Source organism: Chelonoidis abingdonii, chromosome 25, assembly GCF_003597395.2.
Source record: "Chelonoidis abingdonii isolate Lonesome George chromosome 25, CheloAbing_2.0, whole genome shotgun sequence".
NCBI lineage: Eukaryota > Metazoa > Chordata > Testudines > Testudinidae > Chelonoidis > Chelonoidis abingdonii.
This window is the reverse complement of record NC_133793.1, coordinates 19,750,224-19,775,558: the sequence shown is the minus strand read 5'-3', so window position 1 is coordinate 19,775,558 and position 25,335 is coordinate 19,750,224. Positions and strand designations below refer to the sequence as shown.

At 45.8% G+C, this 25,335-nt stretch overlaps 1 protein-coding gene across 5 annotated transcripts in view; it reads right to left on the bottom strand.

Moving 5' to 3' along the window:
* RLF (RLF zinc finger) overlaps positions 1 to 25,335 on the bottom strand; it is a 111,224-nt gene that overhangs the window by 61,229 nt on the left and 24,660 nt on the right. For 2 of the 5 annotated variants that reach the window (XM_032776418.2, XM_075060852.1), the window contains exons 3-4: positions 12,216 to 12,297; positions 6,404 to 6,536 (exon numbers count right to left, since the gene is read on the bottom strand). In XM_032776418.2, the coding sequence (XP_032632309.2) occupies positions 6,404 to 6,536; positions 12,216 to 12,297 (215 nt within the window). Of the gene's footprint in view, positions 1 to 1,351; positions 1,737 to 6,403; positions 6,537 to 6,633; positions 9,669 to 10,567; positions 10,660 to 12,215; positions 12,300 to 25,335 lie in introns of those variants that run through there. The other 3 variants (XM_075060851.1, XM_075060853.1, XM_075060854.1) reach the window with 3 other exon arrangements.

Here is a 25,335-nt window from a genome sequence, read left to right as displayed (position 1 = left end):
GCTTATTATTATTAGCATATTTAGCTTGTGGTCCACTATGACCCCTAGATACTGGACTCTGTTCAGGCTCCTGTGTACTTAGAACACCCAGGAATTCGGCCTTTGGGTCCCATCAATAATCTGATGGGCTGCTGACAGGGAGAGACCAACCGCATCTATGACACACTCTGCCTTTGAACTGTGACCTTCATTTTGGGCTCAACTTTAACTGGTAAATTCAACCATATTCCCTATTCACATCTCTGTACATGTCCACAAACAGATCCTCTCTGCTCCCCCTCTTCCTGTACAATGTTCCATCGCCACAGATTAAGTCTGCCCATCTCCCCCTCTCCCCCTGGTCAAATGTAGAGCATCAGTTATCACTACAGTAACAAAAGCATGTTAGTGCTAATAAACATCGCAAAGCCTCAGCCATCATCTGGAATCCCAAGGGATGTGATCAAATTAATTAAGTTCAGTTTCAAGTTCTACTGGCTACTAAAGTAGGGGCTACTTTACTGGTGGATTAAGAATGGTAAGAACACGACATCTCAGTCATAACATGGAGCATAAAGAAAGGTGGGGGATGGGCATTGACTACTGACTGTTCTCTGCTCAAAGATCGGGGGGAATGGCAAGGTGACAGCGAGGAGGAATTTTGCCAGTTCCTTCTGGTAACTTTTATATGATACAGCCCTTCTGATCCACCCACACCGCTAAAACTCGTCCAAACACATCATCTCCTCACATTTCAGCTACTGCAACACCCTCTTTTCTGGCCTGACAAACCCAGTCTTGCCCTGTTCATATCCATTCAGAATGCTGCTGCAAAGATCATTTTCCGAGGCCCTCATTTTGACCATGTCATTCCTCTCCTTGAATGCTTTCGTCATTCTCTTCTGTGTCAAACATAAGCTGCTTCTCTTCACTTTCAAGTACAGTACATTCACTATCAGGTTTTGGATGCTCGTCTCCAGCTGGCCCATGATGCCAGCCTCCACAGCCCACTTAAGTTTTCAAACAAGTATCTCTGTGCTTTCTCTCCTGCTGTCCCATATGCTTGGGAGGTGCCCCTCAAACATTTGCAAAGCTACCTCACCCTTTAAATAACTATCAAAACTCTTCTTTGCCATAATGCTTAGAACGATTAGCCTTCTTGTGTTCATAGACTACTGCCTATCATGCTGACCAATATTGCTTCACTGTCTCCTTTTACTCCCCCCATATGTCTGCTGTCTTTTGTCTTGTAATTAGATTATAAGTTCCTTTGGGCACAGACCATCTTTTTGTTTTGTGTTGGCAGAGTACCTAGCACAATGGGGCTCTGGCCCATGACTAGGGCTCCTAGGCACAATGGATAATATAAATAAAATAATTTTGCACTCTTAATACCTTCATTGAAGGGGTGAGGTTGTTAATTTTTAATAAAGAATTCCTTTAGTCAAATGTTTGCAGATCTAAATTAAATCGGTATCAAAACCAAACAAAAACCTGGTCTGACTAAAACGTCCTTCCCCTTTTAAGAATTCAGCTTTCATTCTTTTACCTCTTGCAATATCGGGAGGCTTACAGTCTAGGTATGATCTAATTTCTAATGGAAAAAAGCAAATTACTTTCAGGCCTTCTTTGTACATCTTCAAACAGTGTCTCTCAACCTTTTTGATACCAGGGAATGGCTTGCTGCCTTCCTAAACTGTATCAGGCAGATCAGGAACTGGCGCCGGTCCACAGACTGGTCATTGAGAAACACTGTCCTAAAGGAGCAAACAAGCACATGTATGAAGAGAAGATTCCTCACCTTGTGCTGTAACTGAGGTTCTTTGAGATGAGTGTCTCTGTGGGTGTTCCACTTTAGATAATTGATCACCCTGAGCCTTTAGTTGGAGAATTTCAAACAGCTGTACTTGGCTGGGCTGCACTGCACATGTGCTCTCCCAATCTCACGCCTGTCATGATAGCTGATTAGTGCTGTACAGCGCTCCCAACTCAGTTCCTTCTCTACCACAGAGGACTAATTAGAACTCTGAAGTAAGGAGGAGGATGGGGCACCCACAGGGACACACATCTTGAAGAACCTCACTTACTGCATAAGATGAGTAATCCTCTTTGAGCGATGTCCCTGTGGGCGCTCCACTTTATGTGACTGAAGAGCAGTGCTCCTCAGGTGTAAGGAGGGGTTCATAGTTAATTTTGAATGGACAATAGGACCATTTGTTCCAGCTGAACGTCAGCTGCTGAAACCTGGTCGATGACAGAGTGTTGTATTAATGTGTTGGGTGATGCCCAAGTAGCTGCTTTGCATATGTCATTAACAGGCACATCATTCAAGAAGGCAACTGATGTGCGTACAGCTCTGGTAGGGTGTGTTCTGACCCATTAAGGAGGTTGTATCCCATGTTGATGGTATCAGAGCTGGATGCAGCCCGAAATCCATTTGGAAAGTCTCTGCTTAGAGATGGGTTTGCCTTTGGAGCTTTCCACTGTGGAGGGGAACAGATTAGAAGTTTTTCTGAATGGCTTGGTCCTCTCTAGATAAAAGGCTAATGCCCTTCTGACATCCAATATGTGGAGTGTTGCCTCTTGCCTGTCCTTATGAGGTTTAAGAATGTGGGAAGATGGATGGGTTGGTTGAGGCGGAATGAAGGGACTTTAAGCAAGAACTTAGGATGGGGTCTCAGAGTAACCTTATTATTTAAAAGACAATTGTATATGACGGGACTGCCATAAGGGCCTCTTTCTCCGACATGCCTCGCTGACATTATGGCTACTAGAAAGGCTAACTTTAATGGAAAGATGTCATAGTGAACCCGTAGCCAGAGGTTTGAATGGGGCAGTCAGAGTTCAAAGCACTAGGGTGAGGTCCCATGGAGAAGCTGGAGCTCTAAGTTGAGGTTACAAATGCCCTGCAGGAATCTTTTAGTAGTTGGTTGTGCAAAGACTGAAAAGCCATCCACCTTGTGGTGGAAGGTTGTACCTGTGGACAAGTATACTCATAATGAACTCATTGAGACCCCTGATTTCTTAAGGTAAAGTGTGAAGTCCAAGACTACGGGCAAGGTCGAATTCGTGGCTTCAATCTGTTTGTTTCAGCACCACGTGCGGAAACTCTTCCTTCTGTGGAGGTATGTCTAGTGACTAGTTGGCTGTCTACTGTTTAGCAAGATATCCTTAACTTCTTCGGAGCAGACCATCTCCTCGCTTTGGAACCACTGAGGAGTCAGGATCTTAGATGGAGCATCTCCAGGTCCAGGTGCAGAATTTGGCCTGTATCGTGAGAGGAGATTTGGAGAAAGTGGAAGGACTTGCGACGGGCACACTGGCATCTGTTATAAGTATGGATACCATGTTTGCTGGGCCATGCTGGAGCTATCAGGATAACTTTGGCTTGATCAGATCTGATCTAGTGTATGAATCTAGGCAGTAGCGGGATGGGAGGGAAGGCATACAGGAGAGGTGAGCCCCTTCGGATGGGAAAAGCATCTCCTCTGGATTTTGGTCCCAAAGCCGCTCTGGAGCAAAACATTGGACAGCTGCTGTTCCAGCTCATGGTAAATAGGTCTATCGGGGGAACTCCCATCATTGAAATATGCTCTGGATGACGGAGATGTTTATTTCCCACTTGTGGTCGTGTGAGAACTTGCAGCTTAGGGTATCCACTGTGATGTTCTCAGATCTTGGTAGGTAGGTGGCTGATACGTTGATGTTGCATTGGATGCACCACATCTACAACTTTATGGCCTCTGTGCATAGGGAGTGGGGTGATCTCATTCCTTCCTGTTTATGTGGAACACGCAGGCCATATTGTCCGTCATGATCTGTATGATTCTGTTTTTGATTAGAGGCCTGAAGTGCGCAGTGGCATTGCGAATTGCTCACAGTTCCAGAATGTTGATTCCAAAGGAGACCTGCCCTGTACTGTGAGGCTAAGTGGGCACCCCATCCCAGTAGAGAGGTGTCCATTGTAATTATCATTTGGGGGTGGGGGAAGGGATCCGCTGGAAGTGGAGCCCTGCGCACACATTGTGCAGGTGGGTAGACTATTGTAACGAGTCCTTGACCTTCACTGACATGCTTGTTCAGTTTGTGTTTCTGTGAGATGTATACAGTCCTGAGCCAAGCTTGCAGGCAGCACATGAGTAGTCTGGCTTGATTTACGATGTATGTGATCACCACCACGTGATCTAGGAGACAAAGGCAGGTCCTGGCAGATACCAGTGGACTGTGTATCATGGTATCAAGTTTGTTAGGGTGACAAATCTCTGAGGCAGCAGTGATGCTTTCGCCTCTATACAGTTTAGGTGGACCCTAATAAAGGAAGATGTCTATGTGTGGAGCACGCCCAAGAGACTGTGCTGAGATTTGGTAACCTCTTGAAGAGGGATTTGAAGTGTGTAGCTATTCTTTTGAATAGTTCCTGAAACTGTGTGAAATCATCTCTGGTGGTAGGGAGCAGAGGCATGGTGGTCTTGTCAGGTGAGAAAGATGAGTTAGTTGTGGAATAGCCTCCTGGTATAACTCCAGTTCTGTTTCCTCAAAAGTTTGTTCCCAGGAGATGTCAGGTGGTGCTACTAGCTTTGGTGAGGAGCGTCTAGAAATTTCCCTGCTGCTTGATGGCTTGGGAAAATTTTGCCTGTATACTGCCCACAGGTCCCAGACTGACCATTGTGGTGGGAAAGGCACAGGTGGGGATCCCCATAGCATCCATGTATGTCTGGTCTGGGATAATGTCTAGTGTGCTCTTGTGGCTCAGATCTGATACTGGTCTGCAGGGGCAAGGAATGCTGAAATGAAGAAAGTTCCCCGTCACTGCATCTGTGCTTTCAGCATCGTCCACACCACCAGCTGCTTCTGACCCTCCCCCCCCAGTGGTAGTACTAGGAGAAGAAACCCAGATTCCAGGCTCACTGTCAGGTCCTTAGGTGCAAGGAACTGCTGTAGTCTCAGTAATGGAGGAAGCACTTGCTTGTTGCGGTGCCGAGAATTGCTGAGGTACCAGAAGTAGTGCAGCACCATGGGGATAGGTGCTGATGTTGACTGCACGAAGGACTAAGGAGGCTTTGGTGCTGATGCATCAGTGATGTGTGGCAGAGCCAGGAGGCGGTGCCAGTGACTTAAACTGCAGAGGCACTCGTATCGAGGATTTTGTTGCTGCTGCCAGTGCATAGCGGAAAGGGCAGGTTCCTTCTTGGAACCTGCCCACTTAAGGTCTGTGGCTTCAGTCCCTGCTGACTCAAAGGTACTTTGCTGCAGTGTGGTCCAATCGGTACCTATGCAGTAGAGCGAGCTGGGGAACGCTTCTTCTTAGATGCAGGTTTGATAGGAGGAGAGGAAGCTCTCCTCTTTGCAGGTCTTTTAGGAGACAGGTCCCTTCCACATGAAGCTGAGGAGGGGGAACTGTTAGAAGCTGCCACCTTCAGTAATTGATCACCAGAAGTTTGCATTCCTGGGTCTGAGGCAGACTTAAATCTGAGGTCCCTTGCTTTCTTTGTATGGGCCTTCAGATGATGACAATGAGCACACTTCTGGGGTACATGTGTTTCCCCCAGGCACCTGACGCATTGTGACTGTCCATCAAAGATAGGAATTGCCTCATGTTTAAATCTAGGAGATCCTGGCATTTCAAAGGGAATATCCCATGACAGGGTGAAGAAAAATAGAAAGTCCTAATCAACTAATCTATTATATACAAAAACTGCTAACAAGAATTCCTGAGGTAAAGCAAGTGAAGACACTGCTGGAGTTCTGACTTGGACAAAGGAGCAGTTGAGAAGGAACGGGGGGGGGCTGGGGGGTGGGATGGTAGAGAAACACAGCTGCATAGCACCAATCAGCTACCATGACAGGTGCGAGACAGGGAGAGAGTGCATGTGCAGCCCAGACAGGTACCACTGTTGAAATTCTCCAACTAGAGGCAGAGAGCACTCAATCACCTAAAGTGAAGCACCCACAGGGACATCACTTGAAAAAAAATTATTTTTATCATTTTCAAGTAACCTTTGAAATTCTCTCCATTTGCAACAGACGCATTGGTCAGAAGTGGTGAAGAGTTATGCACGTCAACCTACTGAAACGTTTTGGGAAAGGAGAGAAAATTCCACATTAGCAGGAAAAGAATGAAATATTTCTCTGGCAGATTTTTTAAATGGTGGTTCTTTTAAGATGCTCAAATTTACAATGTCAGAAATGGCCTGGGGCTGAGATATATTATTAAAGATGACTAATGGACAGAGTACCAGTGAGAAAGTTTCACGATAAATGCAGTTTAATGCATGGCTAGCATCATATAGCTCCAACTGAAATACTGCCAAATTATGTAATAATGAGCAGCTCAAATCAAGACCGACAGGTATCTGTCCCCAGCCAAAGGGTACCAACAGTTTACTGAACTCCATATGTTATAAATCAGAATCTCAGTTCTTACCTTCTTCTGCTTCTACTGGCTGCTGTGATAGAATTTTAAGAAGAACTGGATTTTTCCACACGCCTTCCCTAGTAATGTCAACCAATATTTGGAGATTATTATTCCCAAATTCCAGTAAAGCATCATGTGAATCCTATAAAACAAACAAAAACACAAACCCAAAATCCATTAAGAGAATTTTAAGTAAGATTAAATATTGAATCTAACTTCGGAAAGACAAACCACCAACTATACCGTTTTGGCATTATACCACCAGAAAATGTGTTTAACACCTTTCAATTACAATATGGTCATTCCTGAATGCTTCATTTCTATTGTGCTGTGTTGGGACACTACAATGCTGCTCGTTAGCAAGCTGGTCCTAAATTCTGCAGCTAGGTCTTCAGGTTTCTGCAGCATTCTGCCAGCTTCAGTTAGAGGTTTTTATTGAATTAGATGAAAAAGACATGTCCCTATAGTAGACCCTAGACTATTCATTTTTATATTAAATATGTTTACACCATTTCTTCATTTTCTGCGTGCCTCAAATTTTCCTAGTTTCAATACAACTAAACAGAATTTGTCAGAAGAAAAGATGGAGGTTTTGGCAGAAGATTAGGGATAGATGGGGCTTTTAGTACCAGATAAAATGTGGCATGTGGCTTGGGAATTGTAGGATAAGGACATTAACTTGACCATTTTATGAGAAACAATGCAGATGGCTCAAACTGTCATCTTTCAGAGTTAACACTCCAGTGAGATGAGTAGGCCCAGTTCTCAACCTCAGAGAGAATAGCTATTTACCTTGTAGTAATCGTGGTTCTTTGAGATGTTGAAGACACTGTAGATCCCACTACAGAAGTGCATGTGCCTTGTGCACAGGAGATTCATGCACTCAAACTTTCTCACACTCCCATGTGAGAGCATAAAGAGCATGAGATCATAACCTTCCCTTAGTTCCCTCCCAATTCAAAGTTCGTGTTAGTTGAGGACTCCTAAAGCATGCACAGAGGTGGGATTATGGGATTCACAGATTACAACAACATGAAGCAGCACAGTTATTGTAGAATAAGTAACCACCCTCTTTTTGTATGTGTTGGTGTCGATCATCCTCATGATAGGTGACTGGCATGCAATACCACATCTGGATGGTGGAATGAGGCATATCGGTTGCATCAGTCAAACGTGGATCATAGCGCTACTCTCCAAAACCTGGCATCTGTTCAGGCAACTAAGTCCAATGCATAATGCTTGACAAAAAGTTAGTGTTGTGCCCCATGTCACTGCCTTGCAATGCAAAATGGAGATCTCTCAGGCAGGTGGAGGATGTCCCCTGAGCTCTAGTAGAGTAAGTCTTGATGTTCGGTGGGAGAGGTACACAGCCAACTGGTAACAATGAGATACATTGCATTAGCTAGTTAGATATTCTTTGTGATGTGATGGCCTGGCCTTTGGCGCTAGAAATAACTGGGGGGAGGAGGGGAGAAGAGAATCTGAACTGTCGCTGTAGTAAGACGACACACCAGATGTTCTCCCAGGATTAAAAATTTTTATCCAGATGAAGAGTGGGTTTTTGGAAGAAGACAGGCAGGTTAACTATTCACACAAAATTTTGAGACCACCTGAAGGACCATCTTAGGGGGAGGTTTCAGCACCACATTGTCCCTATGAAGCGTCATGAGTGCTTGGCATTCACCATAATTGCTTGGCACTCACTTTCTCTCCTGGCCAAAGTGATACCATCCAGGAACACCACGAAGGTACTGGAAGACAGGCTGGAGTACTTCAGAGGTAGCAAACACTGAGGATCTTCCGAATCCAAGACTGCACAGGGTCCACACTATGATGAGCCCCCCATATTGAGAACCTCTTCCATGTAGACAAATAAGTCCTTCTGGTGGATACAGTCATCCTCTCTTTCAGGATCTCTTGGACTTGCCTATAGCAATCCCCATCCATGGTACTTAACCAGCCAACACCCTGGATGTTGCAGGGACTTCAAATGTGAATGGAGTATCTGACTGTGGTGCTCTGAAATCAGATCCGGGCCACCTGGGAGTTGAATGGACATCTGTGGCAAGACTATCAACCAAAACCGCTTTACCCAGTAGCATACTGTGACAGATGAAAGACCTTGGAAGTGTGGAAACTTCAAAAGACTATTATAGTGAGATGAGCCAAATGCAAAGGGCCCAAGGATTAGTCAAACTTTTGCGTCTATAATGCTACATGTATCTTTGTGAGCTTGGGTCTGTGTTCTGTCTCCTCTAGGGGGAGAGTTACCAAACTTTTGCCAGGAACTAAAAATCAATGGAAGTAAATAATTGCAAATTCAAGATCAGGTAAACAACTCCAGAGAAGTTTGGGTCAGTTACATATACTGGTTCAGAACATGTTCAAGAGGCCAAGGAGACAAAGAATGGCATCTGGTACAACGGGTTGGCATGAACCGACTTATGAACCTCATTTTGATTTAAAAATTGATGTGATTGTAGCTAACAGGGTAAAACCCTGCCCAGAAGAGTTTGAAGAACTGTATCTTACCAAGGTCTTTAAATGGAAAATAAGAGATACCAGCTAAGCTTATCAGGAATATCAAAACAATATAATTTTATGATGTTTTATCTGTAATGCTTTTGTCCTAAAATAAATGCATACTATGCTTTGTGCAAGCTGGCTGGTCACTAGTAGATACTGTCATTGTCCCTTCAGCAACCTGAGGGATACAGCAAATTTCAGGGGGACTGCAAGCCTAAATCCCCAGTCTGGAGGATGAGGAATTTGGATCCCTGCCCACAAAAAGACGACAGCTGGAGACCTGAGATCTAAAGGGGCACTTTTAGGTCTCGGGGGCCAGAGATGCCATTAACCTCACAATTATGACAGGAGTATGAGAATGACTGTGGCCTCGTCCCTTTTGATTCTGGATGTCACCCTAAGGATCAGGCAAATGTGTGGAAGGGCATGAAGGAGGCCTGGTTTCCACAGCAAAAGGAAGGTGTGTGTTGACGACGCCAGGCTCATGACCCTGCTGGAACAAAATGTTTTGGCATTTGGTGGAGAGCCTGTCTTCACAGGAAACCATTCCCCCACATCCAATGATGGACTATCCGCTCTGTGATGGATCTCTGCAGAGAGGACTCATGATAGGGCCTGGTGAAATACATCCTAGAATACTCAAGGAGCTGACTGAGGAGATTTCGGAGCCATCAGCAACTATGTTTGAAAACTCATAGAAGATGGGCAAGATTCCAGAAGACTGGAGGAGGGCAAATATAATGCCAATCTATTAAAAAAGGGAAAAAAAGGACAACCTGGAGAATTATAGACCAGTCATCTTAACTTCAGTATCTGGAAAGATAATGGAGCAAATAATTAAACAATCAATTTGCGAACACCTAGAAGGTAATATGATAAGTAACAGCATGGATTTGTCAAGAAGAAATCATGTCAAATCAACCTAATAGCCTTCTTTGAAATGATAACAAGCCTTGTCGATAGGGAGGAGGGGAGGAAGCAGTAGATGTGATGTATCTTGACTTTAGTAAGGCTTTGGCACTCTCACCTGATCTTCTCATAAACAAGCTAGGGAAATGAAACCTAGATGGAGAAGGTAGGTGCATTACTGATTGGAAAACCATTCCCAGAGAGCAGTTATCAGTGGTTCACAGACATGCTGAAAAGACATAACGAGTGGGGTCCCATTGGGATTGGTCCTGGGTCTGATTCTGTTCAATATCTTCATCGATTCAGATAATAGTATAGAGCAGTGGTGCACAAACATTTCCATTTGCAGCCCCCTTACCGTTCATGGAATTTGTCAAACTCCGCCCCCTGCCCCCGCCACACAGACACACACACTACTCGTAATGTGAAGTAGCCCCCTTCACGTTGCTGCTGGCAGCAGCGCTGCCTTCAGAGCTGGGCGGCTGGAGAGCGGCTGCTGCTGGCTGGGGTGTTCACATTGTTTGTGGCATGGGAGGACTATTTTTTTTAATCCTGCTCCGGTCCTGCCCCAAAATATCCACTCTATTTTTATCCTGCTCCCACTATTATGGCAGAGGGTCCTGCGGGACCGATGGAATCCTAGTTTCTACCCCCCACCCCCAAGAACCTCATGTGCCCCCCAGGAGGGCACTCCCCCACCCCCAGTCTGTGCACCACTGGCACTGAGGGTACACTTACAAAGTTTGCAGATATCAAGCTGAGAGGGGTTGCAAGTGCTTTGGAGGATAGGATTAAAATTCAAAATGATCTTGACAAACTGGAGAAATCGTCTGAAGTAAATAGGATGAAATTCAATCAAACGCAAAGTACTCAAAAAAAAAAATCCGATCTTGTGCTTATGAGATATATGTGCCCCTACAGCACAATCCATGCTGCCACATACTCGAAGGCTATCTGCAGACTCAGGCACACAGCACTGCATCAGTTCACATTTTTAAGCTTTGCCTTGGAATCTATCAACCTATTAACCTCAAACATGGAGGAACTACTTCCTCAACCTAAAGTACAACTTTTTTACTCTGCAGTTTACAAGAAATATTGGGAAACCTTTTTCTCAGACCATGAAATCCTTCAATCTATTTTTCAGCAAGCAGGTAAGTTATGTCCCTCTAGAGACTAGAGTACACAAATTAGATTCCTACTGCCCATTACTCTGAAATTTAGTTAGTTTTGCTTTTCTAGAATTTTGCATTTCTTCTAGATTGCACAATAAACCACTTTGTTGTTTTCAGCACTAGTGATCAGTGTTGTTATGCACATTTTAACATTGCAGGGCTACATTTAGCATCTTCTCACTAACCACCACTACTCAACATTTGTAAATAAAGCATTTATTCTCAGCAGATTTTGTGTAAAACCCTGTTTTACAAAGTGGCCTTAGAATACTTGAAGCAAAATAAGTTGTTATCCACCTGGCAAATCCTAGCTGTCACATAGCCCAATCCCACTCACTCCATCCAAACCAATGTTGCTGAAATCACTCTCATCTTGGAATTCCTCCACTGACTTTCCCAATTCTGACTTAACTCCCACAAATACAAGGCCATGTACAACTATGCCCTAGCCTACATTCTGGACTTACTGCATCTCCATATCCCTAGCCAATGATGCCAGCCTTGTAGTTTAGTTCACTCACTTCTGTCTATGCCTTTTTCCATGATGCCCACATGCATAAGGCTGCATCTGCAATTCCTGCTCTCCATGACACCACCCTCTCACAAGTCCCACCTGTAAACTCACTTATTCTGTTATACATACACAAATTCATATATTCTAAGGCCAGAAAGGACTACTGTGATTCTCTAATCTGACCTCCTGTATTACATAGGCCACAGGACTTCCCTGAATTAATTCCTGTTTAAAATAGAGCTTATCTTTTAGAAATCCATCCAACCTGGATTTAACAGTTTCTAGTGATGGAGACTCCACCCAGGGGTGGCTCCAGGCACCAGAGGACCAAGTGTGAGCCTGGAGCCGCGGCAGTCAGGCTGCCTTTGGTGACATGCCTGCGGGAGGTCCGCCGGTCCCACTGTTTCAGCAGCAATTCAGTGGTGGGTACGCCGAAGGCGCAGGACTGGCAGACCTCCCGCAGGCATGCCACTGAATCCGCGTTACCAGCGGACCTCCCACAGGCGTGCCATTGACAGCTGCCTGACTGCCGGGGCAGCAAAATACATAGAGCCACCCAACTCCACCACAACCTTAAGATAATTAACTATTGCAAAAAATTACTAAATTTAAAAGTGTTGTTTATTTGCAGTGTGAATTTGGCTTACTTCAACTTCCAACCATTGGATCTTTTTACAACTTAAGGAAATACACTTACCTGTATAGACTGATGGAATCCTAACCATGTGTCACATGGCAATTCACTTTCAGGCACAGAAAGCAATAGTTCAAAACAACTCCTGTAACAAAAAGGAGAGTTGTATAAGTAAGATAGCTAAAACACTGCTGTAGCAGCATTAGGAAGGGGCAGGTCTTGTTTTATTCCTAGACATAAAACTATTTTAAGATGCAGCCATGGTTGAAATCATGTCTTAGTAGCTTAAGAGTAAAAAAAAAAAAGGGTTACAGGGATGTAGTAATCATCACAAAACCAAGTATTATAAACCCAGGAAATTCAGAGTCAATATTAAATTTCTAAGAAATCCGAACTATTTTAAAAGCAAGAAATGCACAGTTAAGGCATTTAAACAACCATAACTCTGTCATATAGTGATGTCATGAAATAACCATAACATGACTGAGGGATTTTAGTGTTTGTGATCCAAGGCTTCATTAAACTGATTTTTTAAGAGTCACAGTAGATTTAATATCCTCCCCCTCCTCCATGTGACATCACTAAAGAGAAAAATTAAGGTCAAGTTACTATTGTACAGCATGAGCCTTAATATCACTTAAAGTGCTGTGTGTGAAAGTTTGCCACACAGTACAATGAAATTTAAAACAAAGTGTCTCTGGAAGAAGCATGTTTCAATTGTGGTGTGGGGGTGGAATGATCAGGGAAGCGGATAGGGCAGGAATGGGGGGACGGTCTAACAGTCTAGAAGCACCCTCTAGCCACAAGTGATGTCCCACAGCTCAGGGAATAAAGGAGCTGGGCGGGATGGAGGGGGAGCTGAAAGAGGTGTAGTCGAAGGAGAAAGCCTGAGACACGAGGCCTGAACTAAAGTGGCAATCAGGCCCTGCTAATATAAAGCTAAGTTAGCAAAAGTCAGGCTGTGCCTGCCTGCGCACAACTTCACAGAAGCTGCTAAGAACAGGGCTGGTATTGCAAAAAACACTCATTCTTAAGACATGCTAAGCACAGGACACTCATGTAAGGATGGTATCAGAACACCCTGATACCCATATGGTACACACTCCTCGAAAAACAACAGGAACACTCTGACTTCTCTTAGAGATAAGATCAGGATGTCAGCGTGATGGACAGAGATGTTTTGATCGAATCAACATGTACAAGATAAAAGGTGGTAACTAACCACATCAGAGGGGCAATATGTAATTTGTCTGTTCTGGGGTATAAAGAGGGGTCTCAGAGGAAGTGTCTTTCGCCAACCGAGGCAGGAATGGGAAGTCCCACCATTCAATAAGCTGGTCCATTGTTACAGGCGTACATGTCGCAGTGGTCCTGTCGAGTATATGGGATACTAGGACCATGCTTAGTCAACAACAAACACAGTTGGGTGCCTTCACTACTGAAACAGTTCTGTGGTTTTATTGGGCAGTTTGATCAAGGTCTGCTGTGTTGGCTGTCTGCACATAGTTGTGGCAGCATACTGAAGGAACACACACACACACACACACACACACAGCCACCAACCAACTACAAGAGGTTGTACCAGAGGTGATAATGGAGTTCCTGGTCATGGGCTCACCAGCCCAGCAATCAACAGCTAGATGGCCAATTAGGTAAGCTGTCTGTTGTGTCACTCTTCATGCAGCCTCACAGAGAAGCCTTCCCCTGTTCCACTTGGCGTCCCCTGACACGTATGTGTGTACTGGGCTCTGTAATTACCTGCTGAGAGCAGCTCCTCAGAGAAGTGGATTATTGACTTGACAAGGCCCATGACGCTCACACAAATACTGCCTGGGCAAAGGAAAGTCACTTCCTCCTCCCAATTTGTGGGTAGCATTTGGTCACCTGCATGGAGAACAAGGAAGGCCCCGACTCATTCTGTGCAGGGCAAGATGCGGGCAAGTAGGGTTAGACAGGAGTGTGGCAGAGGGAGGTAAGTGGGACCATTCAGAAATAGTTCCTGTCGGGGAAAAGGTTCTTTTGCCTTCAGCAGTACTGCAGCAACTGAGTTCTGCATGGCAGGTTTCCCTTGTGGACAACCTGGGTCTTTAGCACACGGGCAATTTGCTGCACATGGCCCTGTCTTTGCAGTGACAAAAGGCAAGAGCACAGCCAGGCTGCAGGTAATACCAAAGCACACAGCCCTGCTCTAGAACAAAACAAGATTTCTCCTTGTGTCCAGGCTCCTGTTAAATGACAAAGCAAGGCAGCCCACCAAGCATGGCTCAGCAGTTCCTGTACTACAGGACTGCTGCAGGTAGAGATGCCACCCCTCTCTAATCTACAGCCACCTGAAGCAAATACCTGCCGCACCCCCTCTCCAGGAGATTCTTTCAATACTTCTCCTAGCATTAGAAAGTACAAGTTCCATCCACAGGCAGTGCCTGTTTGATGAGCCTCCTGCAGCATTTCAAACCAGCAGTTCACTGACAGAGATCTACAAGGGGACTGCCAGCTGGGGAAGCTGATTGCTTTTGGGGTAAATGCCCCCTCATCCTCCTGCACTCAAAGGTAGGAAGAAGAATAGAGTGATGCTGCCTCAAGAACAGCTCTACACCACAGAAAGTTTGCCTGAACTTAGGGAACCACAGGCTGGAGTTGCTGCAAGAAGAGACTCCAGAAAGAATGGAGTCAGAGTGTGCACGGAAGGTCAGGGGAAGAGATGTTTTGACACTTAATATAGGCCAAGAAAGATTTTTTAAGGCTTTCCTAGGAACAAGGCTCCCATGATGCTTTGTAGTTAAGATGAAGCTAACTTTAGAGAACAGAATTTTACTGAGCAGTAACCCTTTGCTAGAACATCTCCATTTTTGAAAATTATGCTATGTACTAAAAGAAAAATATAAAATGAACTGCAATGGCACAGGAACCTTCGAAATAGCCTAAGATAAGAAGTGCATACCAAAAAGAGAAAATAGATGACCAGAATGATACCTAATAAAGGTGACAAAGGTATAACTGCCCCAAACTCATAGGGGAAGTAAGACCATCTTCAGTCTAGCCACAAACTGTCAGTGAACTATAGGAGAGGTTTTCTTCAGCTGTTGCTAACTGTATGCCTCTGGTATGTGCTGTCTTTACTGTTAATAAATCCAATCAAAGCTGATTTATCCAAGGTTCGTTATTACTGAACTAATATAATCAAAGTTAAATATGTTGTTATCAATTATTAGTTATCAATAATTTGGCTACTGATCATTGACAAACTGATAACTGTTGACAACTCATAGAGGGTCAGAGCTGTGCCAAAAGATCAGAAGAACAGTCAGTAGCATGGGCAGCTGCTGGAGACCATGCTCCTGAAACATCTTCAGCACCAGCTCTTCCTGTCATCCCATTAATGACTCCCCATTAATTGGAAAAGGCAGATGGCTGTCTGCTACAGAGCTATGACCAAGATCCATACAGACTGATTTTTTAATGCAACTGATCACCAACCCAAAGCCTCTAAAAAGGTTTTCTAACTACACAGATAGCAATAAGACCCTCTATATCTACACTGGGGCAAAGTGTGTTGAGAAAATTAAGACAAGGAATTTCAGCAACATGGCCATAAGAAAATATTTTGCTCAAAGCTATGTCAGAAGACCTAGCTAGCATGAATTCCATTCTGGGCAAGGTCCAGTTGACCCTGCAGTATCTTGATTGCATGGACAGCAGAGGATGAAGGGCAGATTTCAGCTTTGAAGAATCAATCCTCAGCCGCACAAGACAATGGGACCAAAGCAAAGGTTGGTGGATCTACAAAACAGATCTCAGTGCTGCAACTCAATTCCCTGAGGAAATGGAGAGTTAAGGCAGCACTTAATTTGATCACATCCCTTGGGATTCCAGATGATGGCTGAGGCTTTGCGATGTTTATTAGCACTAACATGCTTTTGTTACTGTAGTGATAACTGATGCTCTACATTTGACCAGGGGGAGAGGGGGAGATGGGCAGACTTAATCTGTGGCGATGGAACATTGTACAGGAAGAGGGGGAGCAGAGAGGATCTGTTTGTGGACATGTATAGAGATGTGAATAGGGAATATGGTTGAATTTACCAGTTAGTTGAGCCCAAAATGAAGGTCACAGTTCAAAGGCAGAGTGTGTCATAGATGCGGTTGGTCTCTCCCTGTCAGCAGCCCATCAGATTATTGATGGGACCCAAAGGCCGAATTCCTGGGTGTTCTAAGTACACAGGAGCCTGAACAGAGTCCAGTATCTAGGGGTCATAGTGGACCACAAGCTAAATATGCTAATAATAATAAGCAAAAAAAGCAAAGGTGATTCTGGGATGCATTAATAGGTGTGTTGTTAACAAGACACGAGAAGTCATTCTTCCGCTCTACTCTGTGCTGGTTAGGCCTCAGCTGGAGTATTGTGTCCAGTTCTGGGCACCGCATTTCAAGAAAGATGTGGAGAAATTGGAGAGGGTCCAGAGAAGAGCAACAGGAATGATTAAAGGTCTTGAGAACGTGACCTATGAAGGAAAGCTGAAAGAATTGGGTTTGTTTAGTTTGGAAAAGAGAAGACTGAGAGGGGACATAGCAGCAGTTTTCAGGTATCTAAAAGGGTGTTGTCAGGAGGAGGGAGAAAACTTTTTCACCTTAGCCTCTAATGATAGAACAAGAAGCAATGAGCTTAAACTGCAGCAAGGGAGATTTAGGTTGGACATTAGGAAAAAGTGCCTGTCAGGGTAGTTAAACACTGGAATAAATTGCCTTCGGAGGTTGTGGAATCTCCATCTCTGGAGATATTTAAGAGTAGGTTAGATAAATGTTTATTAGGGATGGTCTAGACAGTATTTGGTCCTGCCATGAGGCAGGGGACTGGACTCGACCTCTCGAGGTCCCTTCCAGTCCTAGAGTCCATGAATCTATGAATTCCTTCAGTGCACACTGCAGGAGATCCTAGAGCTGCCTAACAAAGGCAATACAGATCACTGACATCACTGACCAGGAAAGGGGCCAGACTCCCAGTGAAACACCTATTCACTGCTGCTGCTTAGATTAACAAAAAGAAGAGTCACTATGATCATCAGCCTGAACACCTGCATAACATAGGTCAAAAAAAGTCAGCAAATGGTTGCTGCATCAAGCCCATAACTTTAGTTAAGCTAGTTTATTTTAGAATTTACAATGATGGAGAACACACCATACCCCTTGGTAAATTGCTCCAATGGTTATTTATTCACGTTAAAAAAAAAAAAAAAAAAAAGGTCTTGTTTCCAGTTTGAATTGGTCTAACTCGAACATTGAGCCACTGGATCACATAATGTCTTTGTCCACCAGGTTGCATAGTTATCAGAAACCTTCTCACCATGTAGGTACTTATAGGCTGTGATCAAGAATCTTTGATAAATATACTGTGCTTCTTAAGCATATCAGTGTAAAAAGCAGGTTTTCCAGACAACATTTCTGTAGCTCTTCTCTGAATCTTTTGTCAACTTTGTGTGTTAACTGGAATACTGTGTCTAGTTCCTGTGATGGTCTCATCAATACCATCTTCCTACCATTGCTCTCCCTGTCTGTCAAGGTGGAGCACAGATGTTGCTTGGACCGCTCTGATGCTGCCTAGATGAGTGGAGTGGAGCATGAGAGACTAGAAACTCTGACCCTTTTCGAGGGTACATAGTACCTCTTCTTGGCACCTTTTGGGGACGGTGTGATCAAGTAAAGGATGGCATCGTTGATTAGTAGGGCCACCCTTGCCAGTACCAATGTCTGTTGGGTGTCAAGTAACTGGTGTTGACTGTCCTATACTACTTCTAATGGGATCTCAAGAGCATCGACTATTCTCCACAGCGGTTCCTGGAACTGGCGACAGTTGTCTGGTGTAGAGGAAGGGATTGATGTGATGGCCATGTCAGGAGAGGATGAGGGAAGCCTCTCCGAACCTGTTGGTACCTTTGGAACCAGGCTTATCAGTACATCATCTAACACTATTTCTAAGCGTCTACCTGACAAGGGTTGTGGTGGCAATGCAGGTGAGTCCTCCTGAAACAAGCGGGACCATTCAGAAGATGATTACTATGGCCACGAGCTCCAGTATGGCCAACACTACTGATCCTGCGATTGCTGAGCATGTGACCAGGGGGCCAGATACCAGCTCTGAAGATAAGGCTAGGTGGGGAACTGCCACAGTGCAGCTGAAACCTTGCAGTAGTCATGCTTCTGGAACAGGAGGGGTGGGTCACATCGGACACACATACTCCAAATCAGAGGAATCATAGAATATCAGGGTTGGAAGGGACCTCAGGAGGTCATCTAGTCCAACTCCCTGCTCAAAGCAGGACCAATTCCCAACTAAATCATCCCAGCCAGGGCTCTCTCAAGCCTGACCTTAAAAACTTCTAAGGAAGGAGATTTCACCACCTCCCTAGGGAATGCATTCCAGTGCTTCACCACTCTGAGTGAAAAAAGTTTCTCTTAATATCCAACCTAAACCTCCCCCACTGCAACTTGAGACCATTACTCCTTGTTCTGTCATCTGTTACCACTGAGAACAGTCTAGATCCATCCTCTTTGGAATCCCCTTTCAGGTAGCTGAAAGCAGCTATCAAATCCCCACTCATTTTTCTATTCTGCAGACTAAACAATCCCAGTTCCCTCAGCCTCTCCTCATAAGTCATGTGCTCCTGCCCCCTAATCATTTTTGTTGCCCTGCGCTGGACTCTCTCCAATTTTGCCACATTCTTCCTGTAGTGTGGGGCTCAAAACTGGACACAGTACTCCAGATGAGGCCTCACCAATGTTGAATAGAGGGGAATGATCACATCCCTCGATCTGCTGGCAATGCCCCTTATACAGCCCCAAATGCCATTAGCCTTCTTGGCAACAAGGACACACTGTTGACTCATATCCAGCTTTTCCTCCATCGTAACCCCTAGGTCCTTTTCTGCAGAACTGCTTCCTAACTATTCGGTCCCTGGTCTGTAACAGTGAATGGGATTCTTCCGTCCTAATGCAAACTCGCACTTGTTCCTGTTGAACCTCTCAGGTTCTTTTGTCCCAGTTCTACTAATTTACTAGATCACTGTGTATTTTCCTATCCCTACCTCCAGCATAATCTACCACTCCTCCCAGTTTAGTGTCATCTGCAAACTGCGAGAGTGCAGTCCAGGTTTCTGCCACTTATAGTCCAATCATCCCCCATACTCTCTTTAACCTGCGGCAAAAACTCACTGTGGGAGATTTATCAAAAGCTTGCTAAAGTCAGGAATAAACACATTGACTGCTTTCCAGGCAGACCCAGTATCGCCTCATAGAAGGCAATTAGGTTAGTCAGCATGACTTGCCGTGGTGAATCCAGCTGACTGTTTCCTGATCACTTCTCCTCTCTCTAGGTGCTTCGAGAATTGATTCTTAGACCTGCTCCGGATTGTTTCAGGCTGAGTGAGGAGCTGACTGACCTGTAGTTCTCTGGATCCTCCTCCTTCCCTTTTTTAAAGATGGGCACTACGTTAGCCTTTTTCCAGTCATCCAGGACCTCCCCCACTTGCCATGAGTTTTCAAAGATAATGGCCAGTTTCCAGAGACCTCCATGAATGACGCTGCCATTGGAGCTGCTGAAACTGGTGGTAGCAGAAACATAGCAGGAGAAGCAGCCCACCGAGCGGAATGGGGTTTGTGGAAACCCCAGTCCTTCCCATGCACACAGCTTGTGGGGACCCGCAGCGCTTCTGACTCTCCTTGGGATGAGTGGTATCCGGTCCGCCAACGGGTCTGGGACCAGTAGAGGCAACTTTCTGGGAACCAACGGTTCATGGAACACCAGTAGAGTTGAAGTAGGTGGCGTACCAGTATCCATGACCAGAACCAATGGATCCTGCCGTGGAAGTAGAGAAAGAACTGACAGGGATTTGTAGGGGATCTTAATGCAAGACAATCTCCGTTAGCAAGAGTTAGGCTAACTGTAATCCTAATAATGCAAGATTTGTAGAAGTGAGGACTGTGTGAGGCAAGTGGAAAAGAACTGTGTGAGAAGTTGTTTCGACCTTGTGTAGATAATACAAAATGTAGACTGGAGTCTCTTTTAGAAGGGAGAAAAGCAAGATATCAGGATGACCTATGTATAAACAAAATGCAGCTGCTGCTTATTATTGCCTGTAACAAAAGTATAAATGCTTGCTGTTGAGAGACCTGTCTAGGAAGGGGAGAACCTATGTCTTAGTGCACTCTCTCCCTGATGTAGCTGCTAAATAGAATAAAGTATCTGACTTTGCTGTACCCAACCAAAAAGTGAGAACTAAGTTTTTCTCTGACACCGCAATTGGTGTGGGCTTTCCTCGCACCTGTGGCCCTTGGAATTTATGGGATCCTCTGTGGCCAGAACTTGTAGACAGTACCAAGTCCTTCTTAGACTTGGAAGACTTACTACCATGCTTGTGCGTACGTTTCCTTGGCTCATGGCTAAGCGCCAGCATGGTGTCCTTGACTTTGGTACCGGGGGAGCCCGATAGAGGCTCCACAGAAGGGTAGCACTCTAAGTCTACTCAGGCAGATATACTGGGGGGTTCCCCCCACGTTCTCTCTAAGTTTTTACGTCCACGTGAGGCAGGGAAGGAGAGGCAGATACCATACCTGGATGCAAGGTGGAATTCCACCAAGCAGTACAAATAGCACGGGCGCTAGTCACTGATGGAAAATAAGCGATGGCAGAAAGCACAGGTTTTAAACTCCAGTGTCTGTGGGATAATTCATTAAACATGCCTAAGGTTTTTTGTTTTTGTTTTTGGGGTAGGGGGTGGGGGAAGATGTTTGGCAGGAAAACACTGAAGCAGTCTCCCAATTTCTTAATCCTATAAAAACAACTGGAGACTATAAAATTTAGAACAAAAAAACCAAACAATAAAACCTGAACTATGAACACAAATAAAAACCATTTTTCTAAAAGTTTTGGAAAATGTATCACAGGGACGAGAGCATAGCAGAAGCTCTGACTTGGGCCATGCAGCAGTGAGAAGGAACTGGACACACATGGCCCGGCCCAACCCACCCTTCATCACCTTGGGTGAAACTACAAGGCAATGCGGGAATACACGCTCCAACTGCTGAACAGTACTACTTTCCAAAGCTCTGGCTCCAGTGGGCAAACTATGGCCCACCAGCCGTTTTAATCTGGCCCTCGAGCTCCCGCTGGGGAATGAGGTCTGGGGCTTGGTCTGCTCTGGCACTCCAGCCGGGGAGCACGGACAGGGACTGCTGTGTGTGGCTCCCAGAAGTAGTGCCATGTCCCCCCTCCGGCTCCTACGCATAGGGGCACCCAGAGGACTCCACTCCACATGCTGCCGCCATCGCCCCAAGCACCACCACCCCAGCTCCCATTGGCCAGGAACCGCAGCCAATAGGAACTGCAGAGGCAGCGTCTGCAGACTTGGCAGCACACAACAGAGCTGCCCAGCCACGCCTCTGTGTAGGAGCCAGAGGGGGGACATGCAGCTGCTTCTGGGAGCCATCTGAGGTAAGCATGCCTGGAGCCTGCACCCCGAGCCAACCTCCTGCACCCCAACCCCCTGCTCCAGTCCTGATCCCCCTCCTGCACTCCAACCCCCTCAATTCCATCCCAGAGCCCTCACCCCTCCCATTCCCCAACTTCGTGAGCATTCATAGCCCACCATACAATTTCTATACCCAGATGTGGCCCTCGGCCCAAAAAGTTTGCCCACCCCTGCTCCAGGCACATGTGCATAACCCTCAGTGGAATTCAATAGGGACCATCACTCTAAGAAGAATGGAGGTTATTCACCTGGTAAATGGAGTAGGAGAAGACTCTGCATATTCACAGTCTTGGGGTGTGTTGACAGGTGCAGTTAGATAGCCCCTCCTACCTCTCCCCTTATCATTCAAGCAGGTTCTGAGGGTGAGGTGTTGCCTGCAGCCTCAGTTTCTTCCATCACTACTGCAGAGTTAAGAACTAATTAGAAAACAATAAAAGAAATGAAGACAGGCAGGAAGGATGAATATGCAGAGTCCATCTCGAAGAACTCTGGTTACATGTAAGTAAGCTCCATTTGTTCTCTGAGTGCCCTGTGCATATTTCAACTCTTGGGATAGTTTGGTAAACAGTGTCATGGAATACTTCTCTCAAACTGCATCAGAGACAGATGACAAATCTAAAGCATAATGCTTCATACAAGCATGGGTATATCTCCAAGTAGCAGCCTTGCAAGTCTAACAATTGGGACACTAAGACATGCTAAAAAGGTACATTGCTCTAGGGGAGTGCATTTTAATACTACAGAGGAGAAAATTGGAAGAGTTTTTATAAAACTCTCCTCTATGCATTGTCTGACCCATCCAGACAGCAATTGGGCCAAAATAGCCCACTCCTTACATAAGAAATGAAAAGTTTGAGAGGCTGTGAAGTCCTCTGTCCTACTCAAATAGCAGGACAACGCTTTCTTTTAGCATCCAGCCTATGTAATCTAGATCAGTGGTCCTCAATGTTGGGATGTTTGCCCACTGGAAAGAATTCATGGACAGAGGACTGTTTTCTCGGGATGGACTTCACCTGAGTAAGGAGGGAAACAGACTTCTAGGCTGGAGGCTGGCACAACTGATTAAGAGAGCTATAAACTAGGAATTTTCTGCAGAAGTGCTGTCTGTTTCCAGGCTGTAGTGATGCATGGGATTCTTCTTTCCTAAGTGCAGGACTCTGCATTTGTCCTTGTTGAACCGCATTAGATTTCTTTTCACCCAATACTCCAGTTTGTCTAGGTCACTCTGGACCCTAACCCTACCCTCCAGCATATCTACCTCTCCTCCCAGCTTAGTCTGATCCGCAAATTTGCTGAGGGCGCAATTAATCCTATCATCCAGATCATTAATGGAGATGTTAAACAAAACTGGCCCTAGGACTGACCCCTGGGGCACTCTGCTGGATACCGACTGCCAACTAGACATTGAGCCATTGATCACAGCCCACATGTGAGAGTAGGGAGGATTGCTCTGGGAATGTTGCCTGGGAGTTTTACTGGTACTGTCTGCATGGATGATGGAATATTAGGGTGTGACTTCACTTGATAGACAATAACTGAGCATGTAACCTGAACCAGGAGACACCTTCTTCCTGGGAAACTGGACAAAGGCTGGAGGAAGAACTGGGGTGTGTGGCTGGATGAGACTGCTGGAGGGGATTTCAGTTTGGAGCTGCCTGGGAAAATGGAGGGAGACCCAGGGCTGGGGTCTAGGCTCCCTGTCCCCCATGATGGACCTGACTGAGGGGGTCCTGTTGTTCGTACCTATAAGCTCTGTTTTGGACTGTGTTCCTGTCATCTAAAAAACCTTCTGTTTTAAGAGTCATGGTGAATCGCAGGAAGTGGGGAGTGCACGGCCCTGACTCCCCCACACTCCCTGAGAACTGGTGGTAGGGATGGGATCTACTGCACCCCGTGGCTGGCGCTTCCTGCAGTAAGTGAGTGGGGAGCAATAAAATGAACGGAGATTGACGAGGACCAGGCATGCTGAAGGCTCAGAGAGAAGCAGATTCAGGGGGCAAAGGTGCTACATTTAACCCCTGGGAGTGTGAGACCAGCAAGAAAGACTGTTGAAGTTATGGGGTCCCCCTGGGAACCGCAGTGAGTGATTCCAGGGGTACAGGAGTCTGCTGCTTGACCCCGGGAGAGAGGTGGTGACCTGGAGAAGGGCTGGCACAGTAGGGGGTTCTTCCTGCAAACTATGGGGAGCTGAGAGCACACAAGCCTGTGAGTCCACAGCAACTTGGGAACAGCAGGAAGATGTATAAACACCACCTTAAGCGGGACGTGGTCGAGCTGTGCAGGCAGAGAAGCCTGTGCATTGGGAAGCTCACCAAAGAATAGACAGCTGCAGTAGCACAGGAGCCAGCAAACAGAGCTGTAAACAGGGGAGTCTGAGTGGGAGTTTACAGGGGGAGGATTAAGAGGCAGACAGAGGAATACACAGGCTACTGAAGGGAGTGTGCAAGCAGTGTCTTGGTGCTTGTTAGGGGTTTGTTTTGCTGTGGGTGGTGGTGTTTTGGGTTGGTTTGTGTTTCTCAGATTTACAGGATTTAGGTGGGAAGCCTAGGAGAGATACAGAGGCAGCCGTTGTAGTGTTCCAAGCAGTGGAAGACACAATGAAGGTGACTGCATGTGGAAGCTGTGGCACGTACATGATCCTGAAAAGAGTTTTGTCTGCATGAAGTGCTGCCTGATAGAGCTGACGGAAGAAAAGATCCGAGGATTGAAGATCCAGGTGGAAATTTTGGTTGAGTTTAGAAGGGGGTCGAGCGGATGCTGGAGCAAAGAGATGATGAGGCTGAAGGGAAAAGCTCAGACTTACAGATGGAAGCAAGACCAAAGAACTCTGAGGGGAGACTGCTGGGTGAGGAAAGTGGAAAGTGGAAACATGTGACTAAGCGAACCAGGCAGAGGAAAAGACGGTCTAGTGAAGGAGCCACAGAGCTCAGGAACAGGTTTGCGGAGTTAGAAAATGAAGAAGGGACACAGCAGGTGGTCGCTGAAGGTGAGAGGGTAAGGAAGACGAGGAGAGCAGCTAGCACTATAAGGAGAGGGGATGAGTCAATGGAGATGACACCAAACATGAGCCCCAGGAGGATATGGGATGGGTTGCAGAGGATTGCAAGGGTGAATAGGAATCGAGAGGACTTGCAACCAGAGGGAACAGGGGATACACCAGAGAATAGCACCATCACCAGGAAGAGGCAGGTCACCGTGACTGGGGACTCCTTACTGAGTAGGATACACAGGCCTGTAACAAGAGCTGATCCAGAGAACAGAAGGGTGTGCTGTCTGCCAGGTGGTAAAATATGGGATGTGGACCTGAAGCTGCAGAGGATCCTAACGGGAGCAGGAAAGAATCCGCTGATTGTCATTCATGTGGGAATGAATGATACGGCTAGATTCTTGCTGGAACGTATCAAGGAAAACTATGCCAGGCTGGGGAAGACGCTTAAGGAAATTGAGGCTCAGGTGATCTTCAGTGGGATTCTGCCTGTTACTAGAGAAGGGCAACAAAGGTGTGACAAGATTATGACAATCAACAGATGGCTCAGGCAGTGGTGCTATAAGGAGGGCTTTAGGATGTATGGCCACTGGGAGACATTCATGGACAGATGACTGTTCTCTCGGGATGGACTTCACCTGAGTAGGGAGGGAAACAGACTTCTAGGATAGAGCCT